Below are 13,012 nucleotides of genomic sequence, written 5' to 3' on the forward strand. Positions count from 1 at the left end.
GGTATATCTAGGTTGATCCGGACCTGCGTGTGACGAATGAGTGTTTCGGGATTGGGGAAGTTATCACGCGCACACGAGGGGTATATACACTGAAGAGAGGGTAGACATTTAGCACAGAAGGAAAATGCGGGCAGACCGATAACAAGGTGTTATTACGAAAAACTTTCGACAATTTGACTAGCGGTAGTGTCGCTATAGTTTAATGGTTCGAATATCGAACAAACTTCGATGCGATGAAATTTGGTATGCGGTCTACCTGTAATATATTAAAATCGCATACAAACTTTCAACCCACTCCAAGAATATTTTATTCCCACTTATAAAAATATATTTTAATGATGCCATGGGCGCGTGCGAGTGTGTATGGTTACGAATCGATTAATGATGAGAACGGGGAGAACCGGTACCAACTAAGAGATGTAAGTCTTGAAAATGGAAGACAATGGAGTGCTCATGCAATGGTAATGATGCGATGATGAATGCGACAAACAAATAAATAGCACATCAATAACGAAATACATCGAAGGCATCTCGAGCATCGGTCCCAGGCTGTTACATCGCGATCTGCGGGAGTGCTTGTGGCGATGTCCAGCGAGGGAGTGCAGGCGTCTGGTACGGGATCGATGGCTGATAGAGGCAGACCCTGAACGTACTCGTGCAGAAATGCGTTACACCATGGATGGATAGTGATTACGCATCTAGCGGGTCTCCCTGAAGCCACACTAAATCGTCGGCGATGAAGCTGAGCATGCCGAAGCGGATCTCGCCGTTGAACACTAATTCACCATCGAAAACCATGCCGGATGGCGAAAAAATCCACCCGCGTCGTATATCGCTAGACGCGCAGTCCCAAGGTGGTGCCAAATGTCGTGTGAATGATTCTAATAGTAAGAGAAGGGTAGAATAAAGGAGCGTGGTCTAGCTACGACAATGATGTGACAAGGGGTTTTTATGAGTTCAGACCCCTCTCGGAAGAGGCAAAGATCCTATGTCTCAAGCTCTAGGAGTTGTTTTTCTCTTGTGTGTGAGTATTACAAAGTATTGCGAACCCCCGTAATGGAGTGCATCACGCCTTGGCCTAGCCCATTACCGTGGAGATGTTTATGATGATTATTAGTACATGAGTTGTTACATGTAACCGAAGCAATAAAGACTAGTAATGCCTCTAATTGCATAGCTTCAGACGTTACAAATCCTATGTCGGCCTTTGGTCTTCTGTACTCGAGTGGTTTGAGAAGCGACCGAGTGGATCCATGATCGTTCGAGTGATATATGTTTATTCGTTTGTCCGAATGGGTTCATGACTTTGAGGTCTTGGCGATGTGGGGTCGTGGATCATCATGTCTTGTGACCCTACCTCTACCGTGTGACCACATTAGCTGGCGGAGCATCAGGCCCTTCTGATGTCCTTTGAGTCGAAGCGAACTACCGCATCCTTCGCCATCGGGCGATAGAGATCGACGAGCTCTTCACCGAGCTTGACGAGAAGGACGAGGATGAGTTAGGCGTGCGCCCGACCGCCAATGCCATGAGGCACGCATCTCAGGCACCAACACCGTCAATATCTCCAACGGCGAGGTCGAGTAGTTTAATAGTTGGTAGTATTAATTATTTAAATTATGATGTTGCATGAGTTTGTATGAAAATGATAATAATTGGATATGTCTACCATGGTTTTTGAAAGGAGATTTTGGGAATGCCCGGTCACCATATGATAATATTTATTCTCGTGTCATGAGCACACCATCAGCCAGGGACGAATTTAGGAGGGGACGAGGGGGCTAACAAATTGATTCTTCTATTATGATTGTGGTTGTTGTAGAAAAAAAATTCACTTCATATACTCCCTACGTCACGGTTTAGAAGACACGCTTGAAAAATCTCTGGGACCAAGGTAGTCATCGATTTGTTGTGAAATGTAGCAGGTGTAAATGCTAATGCATCGAATAACTGAAAAAATACTAGTATTAATGTATGAGTAGCAAATTGGGAGCACGCATGCATGAGTAGTAGTAGTACTAATTAATAAAAGTAATTGCTTTCATGCCTTAAATCTTATCTATTTTAGAAACGCACGTAAATTTAACTATGTCTTGTAAACCGTGACGGAGGGAGTAAACTTTGCTCGCTCCATAAACAAACTTATCCTCTTTATGCATGAATGCTGCAGCCATCGGGTTTTTCGAGGAAATTTTTTGCCGTCGAGAGCAGCCTGCCGCGGAATGATAATATTCAAATCACGAGGTTACATTTTGGAATACCACAGTAGCGGCCAACGATCAAATCGAGCACGGGATCAGGAGCGCGCGCCGTGGACTGGACCCGGTCCACACCGCCACGGCTCTCGGCGCGTCCGAACGCCCGGCGCCCGCCAACGACCACTTCCTGGACCCACTCCCTGCACCGAGCCCATCCCCGCCGTCCGCGTGATCCCGAGGTCAACACGCGCCCGAATCTCCGGGCGGAGGCAGGCGTTCGAACCATTCTTCTCCTCCTCCCCGCGGCGACACAACCACGTCGTCGCCGACGACCCCACCCACCGAATCGCGCCTCTCCGCCCTTCCTTCCCGCCAACCATTCTCCTCCTCCTCCGCGCGGCCCTTCCAGAATCTTCCAGAAGGATCTCTCCCGGCGACGGCGCGCGTTCGAGGCGCACGCATTTCCCGTCGCCCGCTCGAGATCTCCCGGGCCGGCCTCGGGGAGCGGAAGGGGGGGGGGGGGGGGCGTTCCGTGATCCGCGAGGAGGAGACCTCGGGGAGCGATGGCGGTGTCGGCGCTTCCGCGGACGATGGAGGCGCTGACGCGGCGGGCCACCATGTTGCGCGACTCGCTGCACAAGAGCCAGGGGAACACGGACGGCATGGTCGCCATCCTCGGCTCCTTCGACCACCGCCTCTCCGCGCTCGAGGCCGCCATGCGCCCCACCCAGGCAGGTCCCGCGTCCCTTCCTCCTTCACATTCGAGCCATCCCCGTCTGATTCGCGCGGCGATTTCACGTCCACTCCACTGACGTGGTTCGCTTTTCTGGGGGGAAATGCAGGTGAGGACGCATGCGATCCGGATGGCGCACGAGAACATCGACAAGACGCTCAAGGCCGGCGAAGCCATCCTCTCCCAGTTCGACCTTACCCGTCGGGTACATGAAAATCGACCCACCGCAAAAATTTCAAACATTTTACCTGGATGTGTGGTGGTAAATTTGTTGCAATCTTTTTTCTTGGAAGACGTTTTATGGATCTGGAGGGAATTGAAATGTGCCAAATGAGCGCCTGGTGGTTGCAATGATTAAAATTTGTTGCCGTATTTTTAATATGCGTTGTGTGGGGGTATACCATGTTAAATTCAATCATCACGGCCATCATGGAAACAAATATGCTTTTCTTTTATTCCTAATTAAGATAATACCATTCGTAAATTTTTGTTCTTTGGTTTGGCACTTTTAGGTCATTAATTTGGGTCACTGTTGATGATTGTTTCAACTCTTATCAAGAGTTGTCATTTCTTGATCATGTTGTTATGTGAAATTGACAGTGATATCTCGCAGAAAGAAAAGGAATGTAAATGATTGCTATTTGAGCTCATTGCTATTATTATTGTTTGCAAAAGGTTTTGATCTAACTTTGCGTAAACATTGCTTTCGAACTTTAGGCCGAGGCAACGATATTAAGAGGTCCCCATGAGGATTTGGAGAGCTACTTGGAGGCAGTGGATATTCTGAAAGGAATCTCCCGCTTCTTTTCCTCGAATAAGAACTTCAGAAGCAGTGAAGGAATTCTGAATCACGTCAACGGTCTGTTAGCGAAGTCTTCTCTGAAGATCGAAGAAGAATTTAAGCAGCTGATGAGTACGTACAGGTAAGATAGTCATTCTTATTACAGACTCACGCCAGAACTACATTCATGTTCATTTCTTATGTCACTAAGAAAATGTTGTTTACGATGATTTATCTGTTCTTTCAGCAAACCAATTGAGCCCGATCGTCTCTTTGATTGTCTACCCAAGTCTCTGCGGCCATCAAAAGACGACACTGAGCCTGGGAACGATAACCAGTCTGACCATCCATCCAAAGGCTTGGAAACTGCTGTATACAGGACCCCGACACTAGTTCCTCCAAGAATACTGCCACTCATGAATGACATAGCTCAGCAGTTGGTTCAGGCTGGAAATCAACAGTCATGCTACAAAATTTACAGGTAGGTTTGGATTATGGTTTCCAAATCTATTTCCTTTTTATACTTCCTTTCTTGATTTCGGTCCAGTGTCTCCTGACTCCTGAGTTACTAACACCTTGTGCAAAGTCAAGTTAAATTTATCCTCTTTCTTCAGAGAATCCCGTGGTTCAGCACTAGAGTTGAGCCTTCGGAAGCTGGGAGTAGAAAAACTTAGTAAAGATGACGTGCAAAAGATGCAATGGGAGGCTTTGGAGGCTAAGATTGGAAACTGGATACACTTTATGCGTATTGCGGTGAGGGCCCTTCTGTGAACAGGACAATATTGTGTGTGCTAGTTTGGAATTAAACAAAAAATCATCCTAATATATTATGCTTTTTGAACAGGTTAAACTACTACTAGCTGGAGAAAGAAAAATCTGCGATCAGATTTTTGAGGGTGTCAACTTTAACAAGGACCAATGTTTTGCAGAAATGGCAACAAATAGCGTTGTGACTCTTCTCAGCTTTGGAGATGCTGTTGCCAAAAGCAAAAGGTCTCCTGAAAAGCTGTTTGTATTGCTAGACATGTACGAAGTAATGCGTGAACTTCAATCAGAGGTATTCAGGGAGTAATTTACTGCACCTTCCTTCCCAAATGCTTAATTTCTTCTGCTTGCAGAATTTATTTATGGGGTTCCATGTCATTGTTGTTTCCTTTTCAACTTATGCTATGATGCTTTTGGTGAGCACTACCAAATTTCAGCGCCGTCTTTGTTTGAACTTGTTATCAGATTGAGGTGGTTTTCGAAGGAAAGGCTTGCTCTGAGATGAGAGAGGCTGCATTGGGCTTGACTAAGCGCTTGGCACAAACTGCTCAAGAAACCTTCGCTGATTTTGAGGAGGCAGTTGAGAAGGATGCTTCAAAGACTATCGTTCAAGATGGAACTGTCCATCCTCTGACAAGCTATGTGATTAATTATGTTAAATTCCTATTTGAGTAAGTATTCCCCTCTTCATCTAGTAGTCAATTTATGCATCTGTAGAACAGTAATTTTGCGAAATCTGAGTAAGATATGCTAACCACGATGAGTTAACTCCGGGGCAATATGTTTATATCCTTAAAGAATTATTCTGAACTTCATCTCCACTGAAGAGAAAGTATGCATAAAGCCTGTCTGCTAGTGGTCTTAGAAACGATTTTCATTCCCAATATCGTAGCAGGCAGTCTGTCGATAACTATACAGAGTTGTGAACACGAAAATAGTTTGTGTATTCACTTTCTACTATGTCTTTGGCTTGCATTTAGTTGTTTTGTATTAGTTTATTCATTTGACAACTAAGAAAAACCTAATTTATTGGTAGCCTTCGTGCTACTATTATTCAAATAGCACACTAACAAATGTTATTTTCATATGAACAGTTATCAGTCGACGCTGAAGCTTCTGTTTCAGGAATTCGAAACTGGTAGTGAGACAGAATCTCAGCTTGCTGTTGTTACTATGAGGATAATGCAAGCACTACAGAATAACCTAGATGGAAAATCGAAACAATATAAGGATCCTGCGTTGACTCACTTATTTCTTATGAACAATGTTCACTATATGGTTAGATCTGTACGCAGGTATGTTTTTTTTTACTATAGATAATTCATCCTAGAATAATCTGGCAATCTGCTCACTTAGTGATATCTTGTGCTGCCACAGATCAGAAGCAAAGGATATACTTGGCGATGACTGGATTCAGAGGCACCGTAGAATTGTGCAGCAAAATGCCAATCAGTACAAACGTGTTGCTTGGGCAAAGGTTAGTGGATCATCGAACCCTCCAGTGATTGCGCACACCACATCCCCTTTCTTTTTGGCTGCATGATGTTACATGTATGGATATCTTTACCTTACCACGATATAGTCTTTTTAACTCTTTGCTGTTAGTAATTCCATGGCGATTAGCATGGTAGTTTATGCGAAAGCAATATGGAGAGTTACATGTTTAAGATATCACAGTTTGTTGGCACTTATGAGAGTATAACTGTCGCGGGCACCGTAACAACTATGTTGACTTCCAAAATCTGGCATCCAAGATAATACCGTCCAGGAGGAGTTCGGCTAGGAAAAGAGTCTAGCCAGAACTAGGATTACAATTGAGGGAGAATTAGGAGTTGTGACACATTAGGAAGTGTTGTCATATTAGGAAAGGATAAGGGACCTTACATCTTCTATTAACTTGAGTATGTATGACTCTCTCCAATTCTCTGTTCTATATCCTCTCTATTCTCTCAACCCTACCCCCATAACTCACCAGTCACCACAGCCCGGTGCGCTCGAATCGGCCTGCATGTCATGTCTACAAACCTACGAACCAAATCTAGACACATCAACGTTGTGCTCCACCTGCCTGCATTTTGGTGTCAAGTTCAATGTCCGTGGATTCCTTTTGTAACTCTAGTACACACGTCGTCTTACAACAACAACAACAACAACAACAACAAAGCCTTTAGTCATAACTCATGGTTCTGGCACGTGGATAGCTAGCTTCCACGCACCCTTGTCCAATGGCTTTACTATGGTTGCTACTTGCTAGTATCTATCTTTGCTTGGCAATGTTCTCTTCCATGTCCTGTGCTTCAGTAATTAACATCATTGTCGTGCTGTATTTACATGATTGGACAATATCAATTAACAGTTGAAATACTGCTTCTGTTTTATTTCTTTCAGGTTCTTCAGGCACTTTCCGTACAAGGTGCGCCAGGCAGCACTGGTTCGTCAACACCAGCAGACCTTAACAGCAGCGGAGTTTCAAGAGCTGTGGTCAAAGAACGGTCAGTACCTTGGCAGTTTGGTTTGTTGCTTGGGATAATCATGGTAGAAGAATCATTAGTCCTAAGACTACAGGCTTTCGCCATGGCAGGTTTAAAGCATTCAATACGCAATTTGAAGAACTTCACGCGAAGCAATCTCTATGGATTGTACCTGATCAAGAATTGCGTGAATCCTTGAGGCTTGCTATAGCTGAGGTTCTGTTGCCAGCCTATCGATCTTTCATAAAACGTTTCGGGTATGTCACGCACCAATCACTTTCCATGTTCTCCTATTTATTTTTGGTTGTTGTGCTCAACTCCACCCATTAGCTTCCATTGCGTTGATTAGTCGGCTATATAACATGATTTCAGTTTCAGAATTACTCCACAAAGGACCATACGATTTACTCTGTTTTGTCTGTACTCTAAAGCCCCCATCATTTATGGTTAACTGGCGGGGTGGGCCCCAAAACTTTATACTTTGGAGAACAACTTCCTTATCTTCTCCCGGACTCCATCCAACTTAGAATGATCTCAGCTGTTGTGATATATACTTGATAATAACTGCTGTATTACCAATTTTGCAATTCAGCAATCTTGTTGGGAGCGGCAAGAATCCGCTGAAGTACATCAGATACAGCCCCGAACTGGTGGACAAACTCCTGGGCGAGTTCTTCGAAGGGCAGCAATATGGCGAGCCGAAGCACCAGCATCGCCTGTAAGGTGTCTGCGGCATCAAGTTCCAACCCCACAGAGATCCCTGTCAAAGCACACAACTAACGATCCCTTTGCACAGTAGCAGCAATGCTGATCATCATATACTAGCAATATAGTGACCACCACAGAAAAGAAAAGGGTTTGCTGTTTCGTAGTCTCAGTGGCTCACATGGCAGGCTAACAGTGTAAAGGTGTCGTCCTTCAAACTACCAGCCTTGTTCTATCATAATATATGAGATGCTGTTCTATCATGTTAACCCTCAGATTTCATTACTTAGAATATATTTCATTGATATAGTAGATTTCATTATTTTCACCTGTTACTGAGCACTTGAATCCAATAAAATTGCATGTCTCGCGGTTGGGGACACCCATCAAGTTTAGACTTATTTGAATACACTGATATGTTGGCTTGGTCCTTCAGATGTTACCATAGATGGTAACTCAAATACAAATCGCTTCTGATCTACGACTCGGATCTGAATCCCTAGTTATGTAAACTGAGCATGTATGATGCAAATGATACATAATGCACATAAAACATAACAGTAGAGACAAAGACCACATAAGATAGCTGAGTTTTGATGATTATTTAACATTCCAGACGGGCACAATCAACCAGGGTACATCAAACGGAGCACACATTTCATGGAATATGCCAAAGGAAATTAGTAAAACATGACAGCTCACGAATGTATCTCTGTCTGCCAGCATTCAGCGACACAATCAGCAGAAATAGTGAGTTCTAACATGACCAACGTCAGGCCAAAGCAAAATAAATAAACCATACAGAGACTGCATTTGAGCAACACTTGTCTTATGCATCAAATTCTCAAGATCGTCAGGCAAACAAAAACCAGGAACTCTGACCAAAAAACACAAGCCAACGATCCAAAACGGTGCTTGCACGGAGACTGCAACATAGCTCACCTGATGAACACAAAAGGTAGAAAACTCAGAACACCTTTCCAATCTTCAGCAAACACCCGGCTTCTCCTTAAAAGTTGCAGCCACGAAGAGCAGCGGTGCGCGTGAACGGGTCCCCTGTAGAGAAATCAGATCCAGCTTTGAAGTTGAGCAACCACTTGTCTTCACCTGCTTGAAATACACTCTCCAAGAGCACCAGTGAGCAGTTTTTGCTGGCCCATTTTGCAGCAAACAGAGGTTTCACCTTGGAGCTGGCCTCAGCCATTGAGGTGAAGCTTCCCTTGGTAAACACGATCACCAGCTTCGTCAGCGCCCGTGCGCTCTCCAGGACGAACTTGAGGAAGGACAGCTCGCCCCGCTCCCCTCGGAAGCCGTAGAAGACCATCAGCTTCATATGTGACTGCACGCATTCGATGGCGCCAACCTGCAATGCACCAAATTCCCATTTTTCTCAGACAAGTTCACACATTTTACATTGGCGAATTGAACAAAATACAAACTTGAAGTCGTTTTATGCACCTTGATGACGGTGTTGCCGATCTCTAGGCTGTGCCGTTCCGGGTCCAGATAGCCAAGCAAGCTTAGTGCAGGGGCATGGCCAATCTTGACCTTCCTGGGCAAGTCATCGCGGACCGATGCTGCCCAGATGACGAGCCTCTCGAGGTGCGGGGCGTCTTTCACTGTGATGCTCAGATCAATGCTTTCGATGATCTGCACGCACCGGAGGCTGCGGCTGAGGAGGAGCAGGTGTTTCACCAGCATGTTCACTTGGATGCATAGGATCTCCAGCACAGGGCTCCTGGTGAGGACGAAGTCCATGTCCTCCCGCCTCAGGATCCCCACGCAGCAGAGGCCGAGCTCGCGGAGGTGTGGGAATGACGCGGCGCGCGGGAGGGTCCTCGTGTCAGGAAACTCGAAGACGCCAAGGTACAGGCGGGTGAGCGTTGCAATGGCGAAGAAGGTGGGAGGGATGGGCATGTTGAGCGGCCACGGGCGGTTGACGAGGACGAGTTCCCCCGAACAGCAAACGCGTTTTGCGGGCCGGCCGGATGCGGGGTCTGCTAGAGTTGCTCTAATAGGCTCCGTATAATCGTCGGAACTGTAAAATTCCGGTGACTATACGGGTTTGGGTTATTTTTTGTGCCAGACCAGATACTTAAACTTTTGCGGTGGCCCGTAAACGCGACAACTCGAACGCTATATCTGCGGGTTGGACTGCTGGATGCGGGTCGAAACCCTATCTCCCCGTCGCCGCAAAAAGCCCCCACCTCACCGCCGGCGCCTCAGACCCGTCGTCGCGCACCTTCATTCCACCGCCTAGCCGCTCCATTCCACCGCCCTTGATGGCCAACTCTGACGGCCGTAGGAACGACGACCCCGAGAGGGCTCGTCGCGTCAGATTTGACGCCGCCTGGAAGCGCGCCGCCCGCCGGTACACGCAATGGGGCATGCCGCTGTCATCGTCGCTCCTCCCTTGCGAGACAGAGGAGTACGACCGCGTGCGCGACCGCCTCTTCTCTTCTCTGAGGCGTCGAGCTCGCGCTCCTCTCTCCCCCAGTGAAGAGGGAGCGAGAGGAGCTCCCGCCGGTGAAGATGGAGCCAGAGGCCGAGGCGGTGCAACAATGACCTGCCGGGGGCGTCGATGGACCGAAAGATTTCCTCCCCCCAAGCAGAGGCGGATAGCCTTTTGCCCGCGCTACTGGCGTGGAGTGTGCGGGAGGCGGAAGAGGGCCAGCAGCGCCGCCAGAGGGAAGAGGAGCTTGCCTTCGACCACAAGCAGGAGGAGTGGCGCCGCGAAGCCACTGTGCAGGAGAACATCTATGTCGAGCTCTCCTCCGACGAGGACGACAACTGAGCGATGGAGAGCATCTACTACCGCACGAGCTCGACTCCGGTGAGCTCAATTTTGCGGAGTGCGGTAGGATAGTTGCTCCAGTGAGCTCCAGTAGGATATCTTACCTCTACCCACCCTATAGTATGTATGATCGTCTACTATGTAAAATGAACTCTGAATGAAGTGTGCTTTCAATTTCGCCCGTGAAAGCTTTTTTCAAATTATGCAGTTTGATTATACGGGGTCTGTTCTGCACCTAAACATTTTGCCCCCACAAGACCCAACTTCGATGAACTGTAAAATGGTTTTGCAGGTCACAAATATGCAGGGTCTGATAAAGATGCTCTAACAGGCCAACCCGCAAACACGCTGGCATGGTCCGTCATGGCACACACAGCATGACCTAAACGGCCGTGCGTGGGTCTAGAGGTTGGGCACACGGACCAACACGACACGACTCATTTATTTTTATTTTTATATATATTAAATACAGTCAAATAGGTCTAACAATAGGCCCATCAGACCGAAAATATGCAGCCCAGCGTTCTACACGAGCCAACGTGCCGGCCCGTTTAGTAATCAGGTCGTGTTTGGGCTTGAAGGCGCAACATGCGGACGGACGCGAAACAACCCGATTGCTAAGCATGTCCCTGCGGGCCGTGCCGTGCCTGGCACGTTTAGCACGGGTCGTGCTCGTGCCGTGCCAGACATGTTTAGCATGTGTCATGTTAGTGCCGTGTCGGGTCGCCCGTTTGGCCAGGTATGAGGAGCGCTATAAATGGTGTGTTTGATTGCATTTCATCTCAACATAGTTGTTCTTTCTTCGTGCATGTTCATCTCTACACCCATTTTCATGCATTCTTCTAGTGTATTTGTGTTATGTTAGTGTGTACTTAGAGCATCTCTAGTGGCTTGTGCATCCCATAGTCTAAGCTAAATATAGACCATCATAAGTCAAAAAACATATCCATCGGTTGGTCTATCGCGTGGTCTAAATTTTAGACTTCCTCCAATCCTGTTACGCTTCATCCATATTTGGACCACCGAGAAACAACATCCAAAGAAAAGCTACTTGTCACGAGCTCACTCCCGCGCCGACCCGGAGCAGCTGGAGATGAGGAGGACGCCTGTGCCACAGCCCCGAGCTCGCCGTCGCTCAGGTATGCCCCGTTTTTAGATATTTTCAGAGGATGTGAGGGGAGAGAGACGGGGGCGTTGTATCTGATGTTGCCGCCGATCGCCCTTGCCCTTGAGCTGGTAGAGATGCGGAGGTGGGAGGGGCGACGCGAGGGTCGTCGACCGCCCTTGCCCTTGCGTTAGAGGCGGGGGCTTCGCTGGGGAGAGACGGCGGTGGCGGCTGTGGTGGGGAGAGATAGGGAGGAGGCGGAGGTCGGGGCAGGGAGGAGGCGGCGATGGGGGTAGGGAGGAGACGGCGGTGGGGGCAGGAAGGAGGCTGAGGCAGGGAGGATATGGCGGTGGGGGTAGGAAGGAGGCCGAGGCCGGGTCAGGGACGACTTGGATCTGGATATGATTGGGATGCTGTGTATTTGCTCCTATGTGTATCTGTTCTATGCTCTGTCTCTGTATTGCTACTATTGTTTTTAGTTTTGCTGCTATTGCCATCTATATATACTACTGAATTGTTGTTTGTGTGCATATGAAAAACTCAAATGAGATGGACTCAATGAATTGTTGTTTTTGTGCAGATGTAAAACTCAAATGAGATGGACTCACAGATGAACAACTCCTCATTTTTGGACATGATGAATGTGCGATCGAGTGACATAAATAGGGTTGGAACACCAAATTGCAGCCCATTCGGGAAAGAAGTGATGATGCCAACTAAAAATAATCGACAAAAGGAGTCTCCACAAAAGGGAAAATTTGGTCAAGTGCTGAGGACATGGTGTTGATCCAAGCATGGGCAAATACTAGTTTGGATGTGGTGACTGGGGCGGATCAGAATTGAAGTAGATATTGGGATCGGATTTCAGATTACTATAATAGCCACAAAAAACCGTCATGGACGGAGCATGTTCCTAATGGACTCACTTGTCATTACAACACTATTTCCGCGCTCACGAGCAGGTTCTGTGCATGCGTTCAACATATATTAAATAGAAGTGGCAGTGGCATGACTCTCTCTGATAACGTATGCATCTATTTTCTAATTCACTTCAAATATTCCATATGCGTTGTATGAAAGTGTTAACTCTCCATTTCCTTTTACAGGAAAGAGATGCACACCACTTGTTCATTGAACTGGATGAGAAAAAGAAGCCATTTACACCAATGCATTGCTATATAGAGTTTGAGAAGTATCTAAAGTGGCAGACACGTCCGCCTCCTCAAAAGAAACATAAGAAGACCTCGGATGCAAGTCCGGGTACAACCTCAAATGATGAATACTTCGACATATGCACAGATGCTCTTGAAGAGGAGATAAGACCTCCTGGCACGAAGAACGATAAGAAAGAACGTTTGCTAAAAGGTAAAGCTTCTGCCTCCTTTGATAGTGCTTGCAAGTTATCATTAGAAAGTGTATGGGCACAGAAGATAGAGAAGTGATGTCAAAGGTAAAGCTTC

General features: G+C 46.9%; 2 protein-coding genes across 3 annotated transcripts; one reads left to right on the forward strand and one right to left on the reverse strand.

Annotated features, from left to right (window-relative positions):
- The first annotated feature begins 2,456 nt into the window (after positions 1 to 2,456).
- Positions 2,457 to 7,922, forward strand: LOC123448025 (exocyst complex component EXO70A1-like). Its single transcript, XM_045124792.1, has 12 exons — positions 2,457 to 2,929; positions 3,041 to 3,136; positions 3,649 to 3,854; positions 3,960 to 4,193; positions 4,327 to 4,465; positions 4,557 to 4,769; positions 4,943 to 5,148; positions 5,572 to 5,772; positions 5,855 to 5,954; positions 6,866 to 6,969; positions 7,059 to 7,205; positions 7,541 to 7,922. The coding sequence occupies exons 1-12, from the start codon at positions 2,762 to 2,764 to the stop codon at positions 7,668 to 7,670; spliced, it is 1,944 nt and encodes a 647-aa protein (XP_044980727.1). The 5' UTR covers positions 2,457 to 2,761; the 3' UTR covers positions 7,671 to 7,922.
- A 314-nt stretch (positions 7,923 to 8,236) lies between these two features.
- Positions 8,237 to 9,645, reverse strand: LOC123448026. 2 transcript variants are annotated; one of them, XM_045124794.1, is made up of 3 exons: positions 9,112 to 9,645; positions 8,837 to 9,016; positions 8,237 to 8,709 (listed from the first exon to the last, which is right to left on the reverse strand). In XM_045124794.1, the coding sequence occupies exons 1-3, from the start codon at positions 9,568 to 9,570 to the stop codon at positions 8,641 to 8,643; spliced, it is 708 nt and encodes a 235-aa protein (XP_044980729.1). In that variant the 5' UTR covers positions 9,571 to 9,645; the 3' UTR covers positions 8,237 to 8,640. The 2 variants fall into 2 exon arrangements, with proteins under 2 accessions (XP_044980729.1, XP_044980728.1); XM_045124793.1 differs by having other exon boundaries at positions 8,237 to 9,016; positions 9,112 to 9,642.
- Positions 9,646 to 13,012: the final 3,367 nt, after the last annotated feature.

The sequence above is a fragment of the Hordeum vulgare genome, chromosome 4H (genome assembly GCF_904849725.1).
Source record: "Hordeum vulgare subsp. vulgare chromosome 4H, MorexV3_pseudomolecules_assembly, whole genome shotgun sequence".
Lineage (NCBI taxonomy): Eukaryota > Viridiplantae > Streptophyta > Magnoliopsida > Poales > Poaceae > Hordeum > Hordeum vulgare.

Excerpts from the sequence above, each read along its gene's own strand:
- LOC123448025 (XM_045124792.1), top strand. The coding sequence starts at position 2,762 with ATGGCGGTGTCGGCGCTTCCGCGGACGATGGAGGCGCTGACGCGGCGG. Across the intron at positions 5,773-5,854 it reads ATGGTTAGATCTGTACGCAG|ATCAGAAGCAAAGGATATAC; the intron begins GTATGTTTTTTT and ends GTGCTGCCACAG. Across the intron at positions 6,970-7,058 it reads AGAGCTGTGGTCAAAGAACG|GTTTAAAGCATTCAATACGC; the intron begins GTCAGTACCTTG and ends TCGCCATGGCAG.
- LOC123448026 (XM_045124793.1), bottom strand. The coding sequence starts at position 9,570 with ATGCCCATCCCTCCCACCTTCTTCGCCATTGCAACGCTCACCCGCCTG. Across the intron at positions 9,017-9,111 it reads TCGGCAACACCGTCATCAAG|GTTGGCGCCATCGAATGCGT; the intron begins GTGCATAAAACG and ends GGTGCATTGCAG.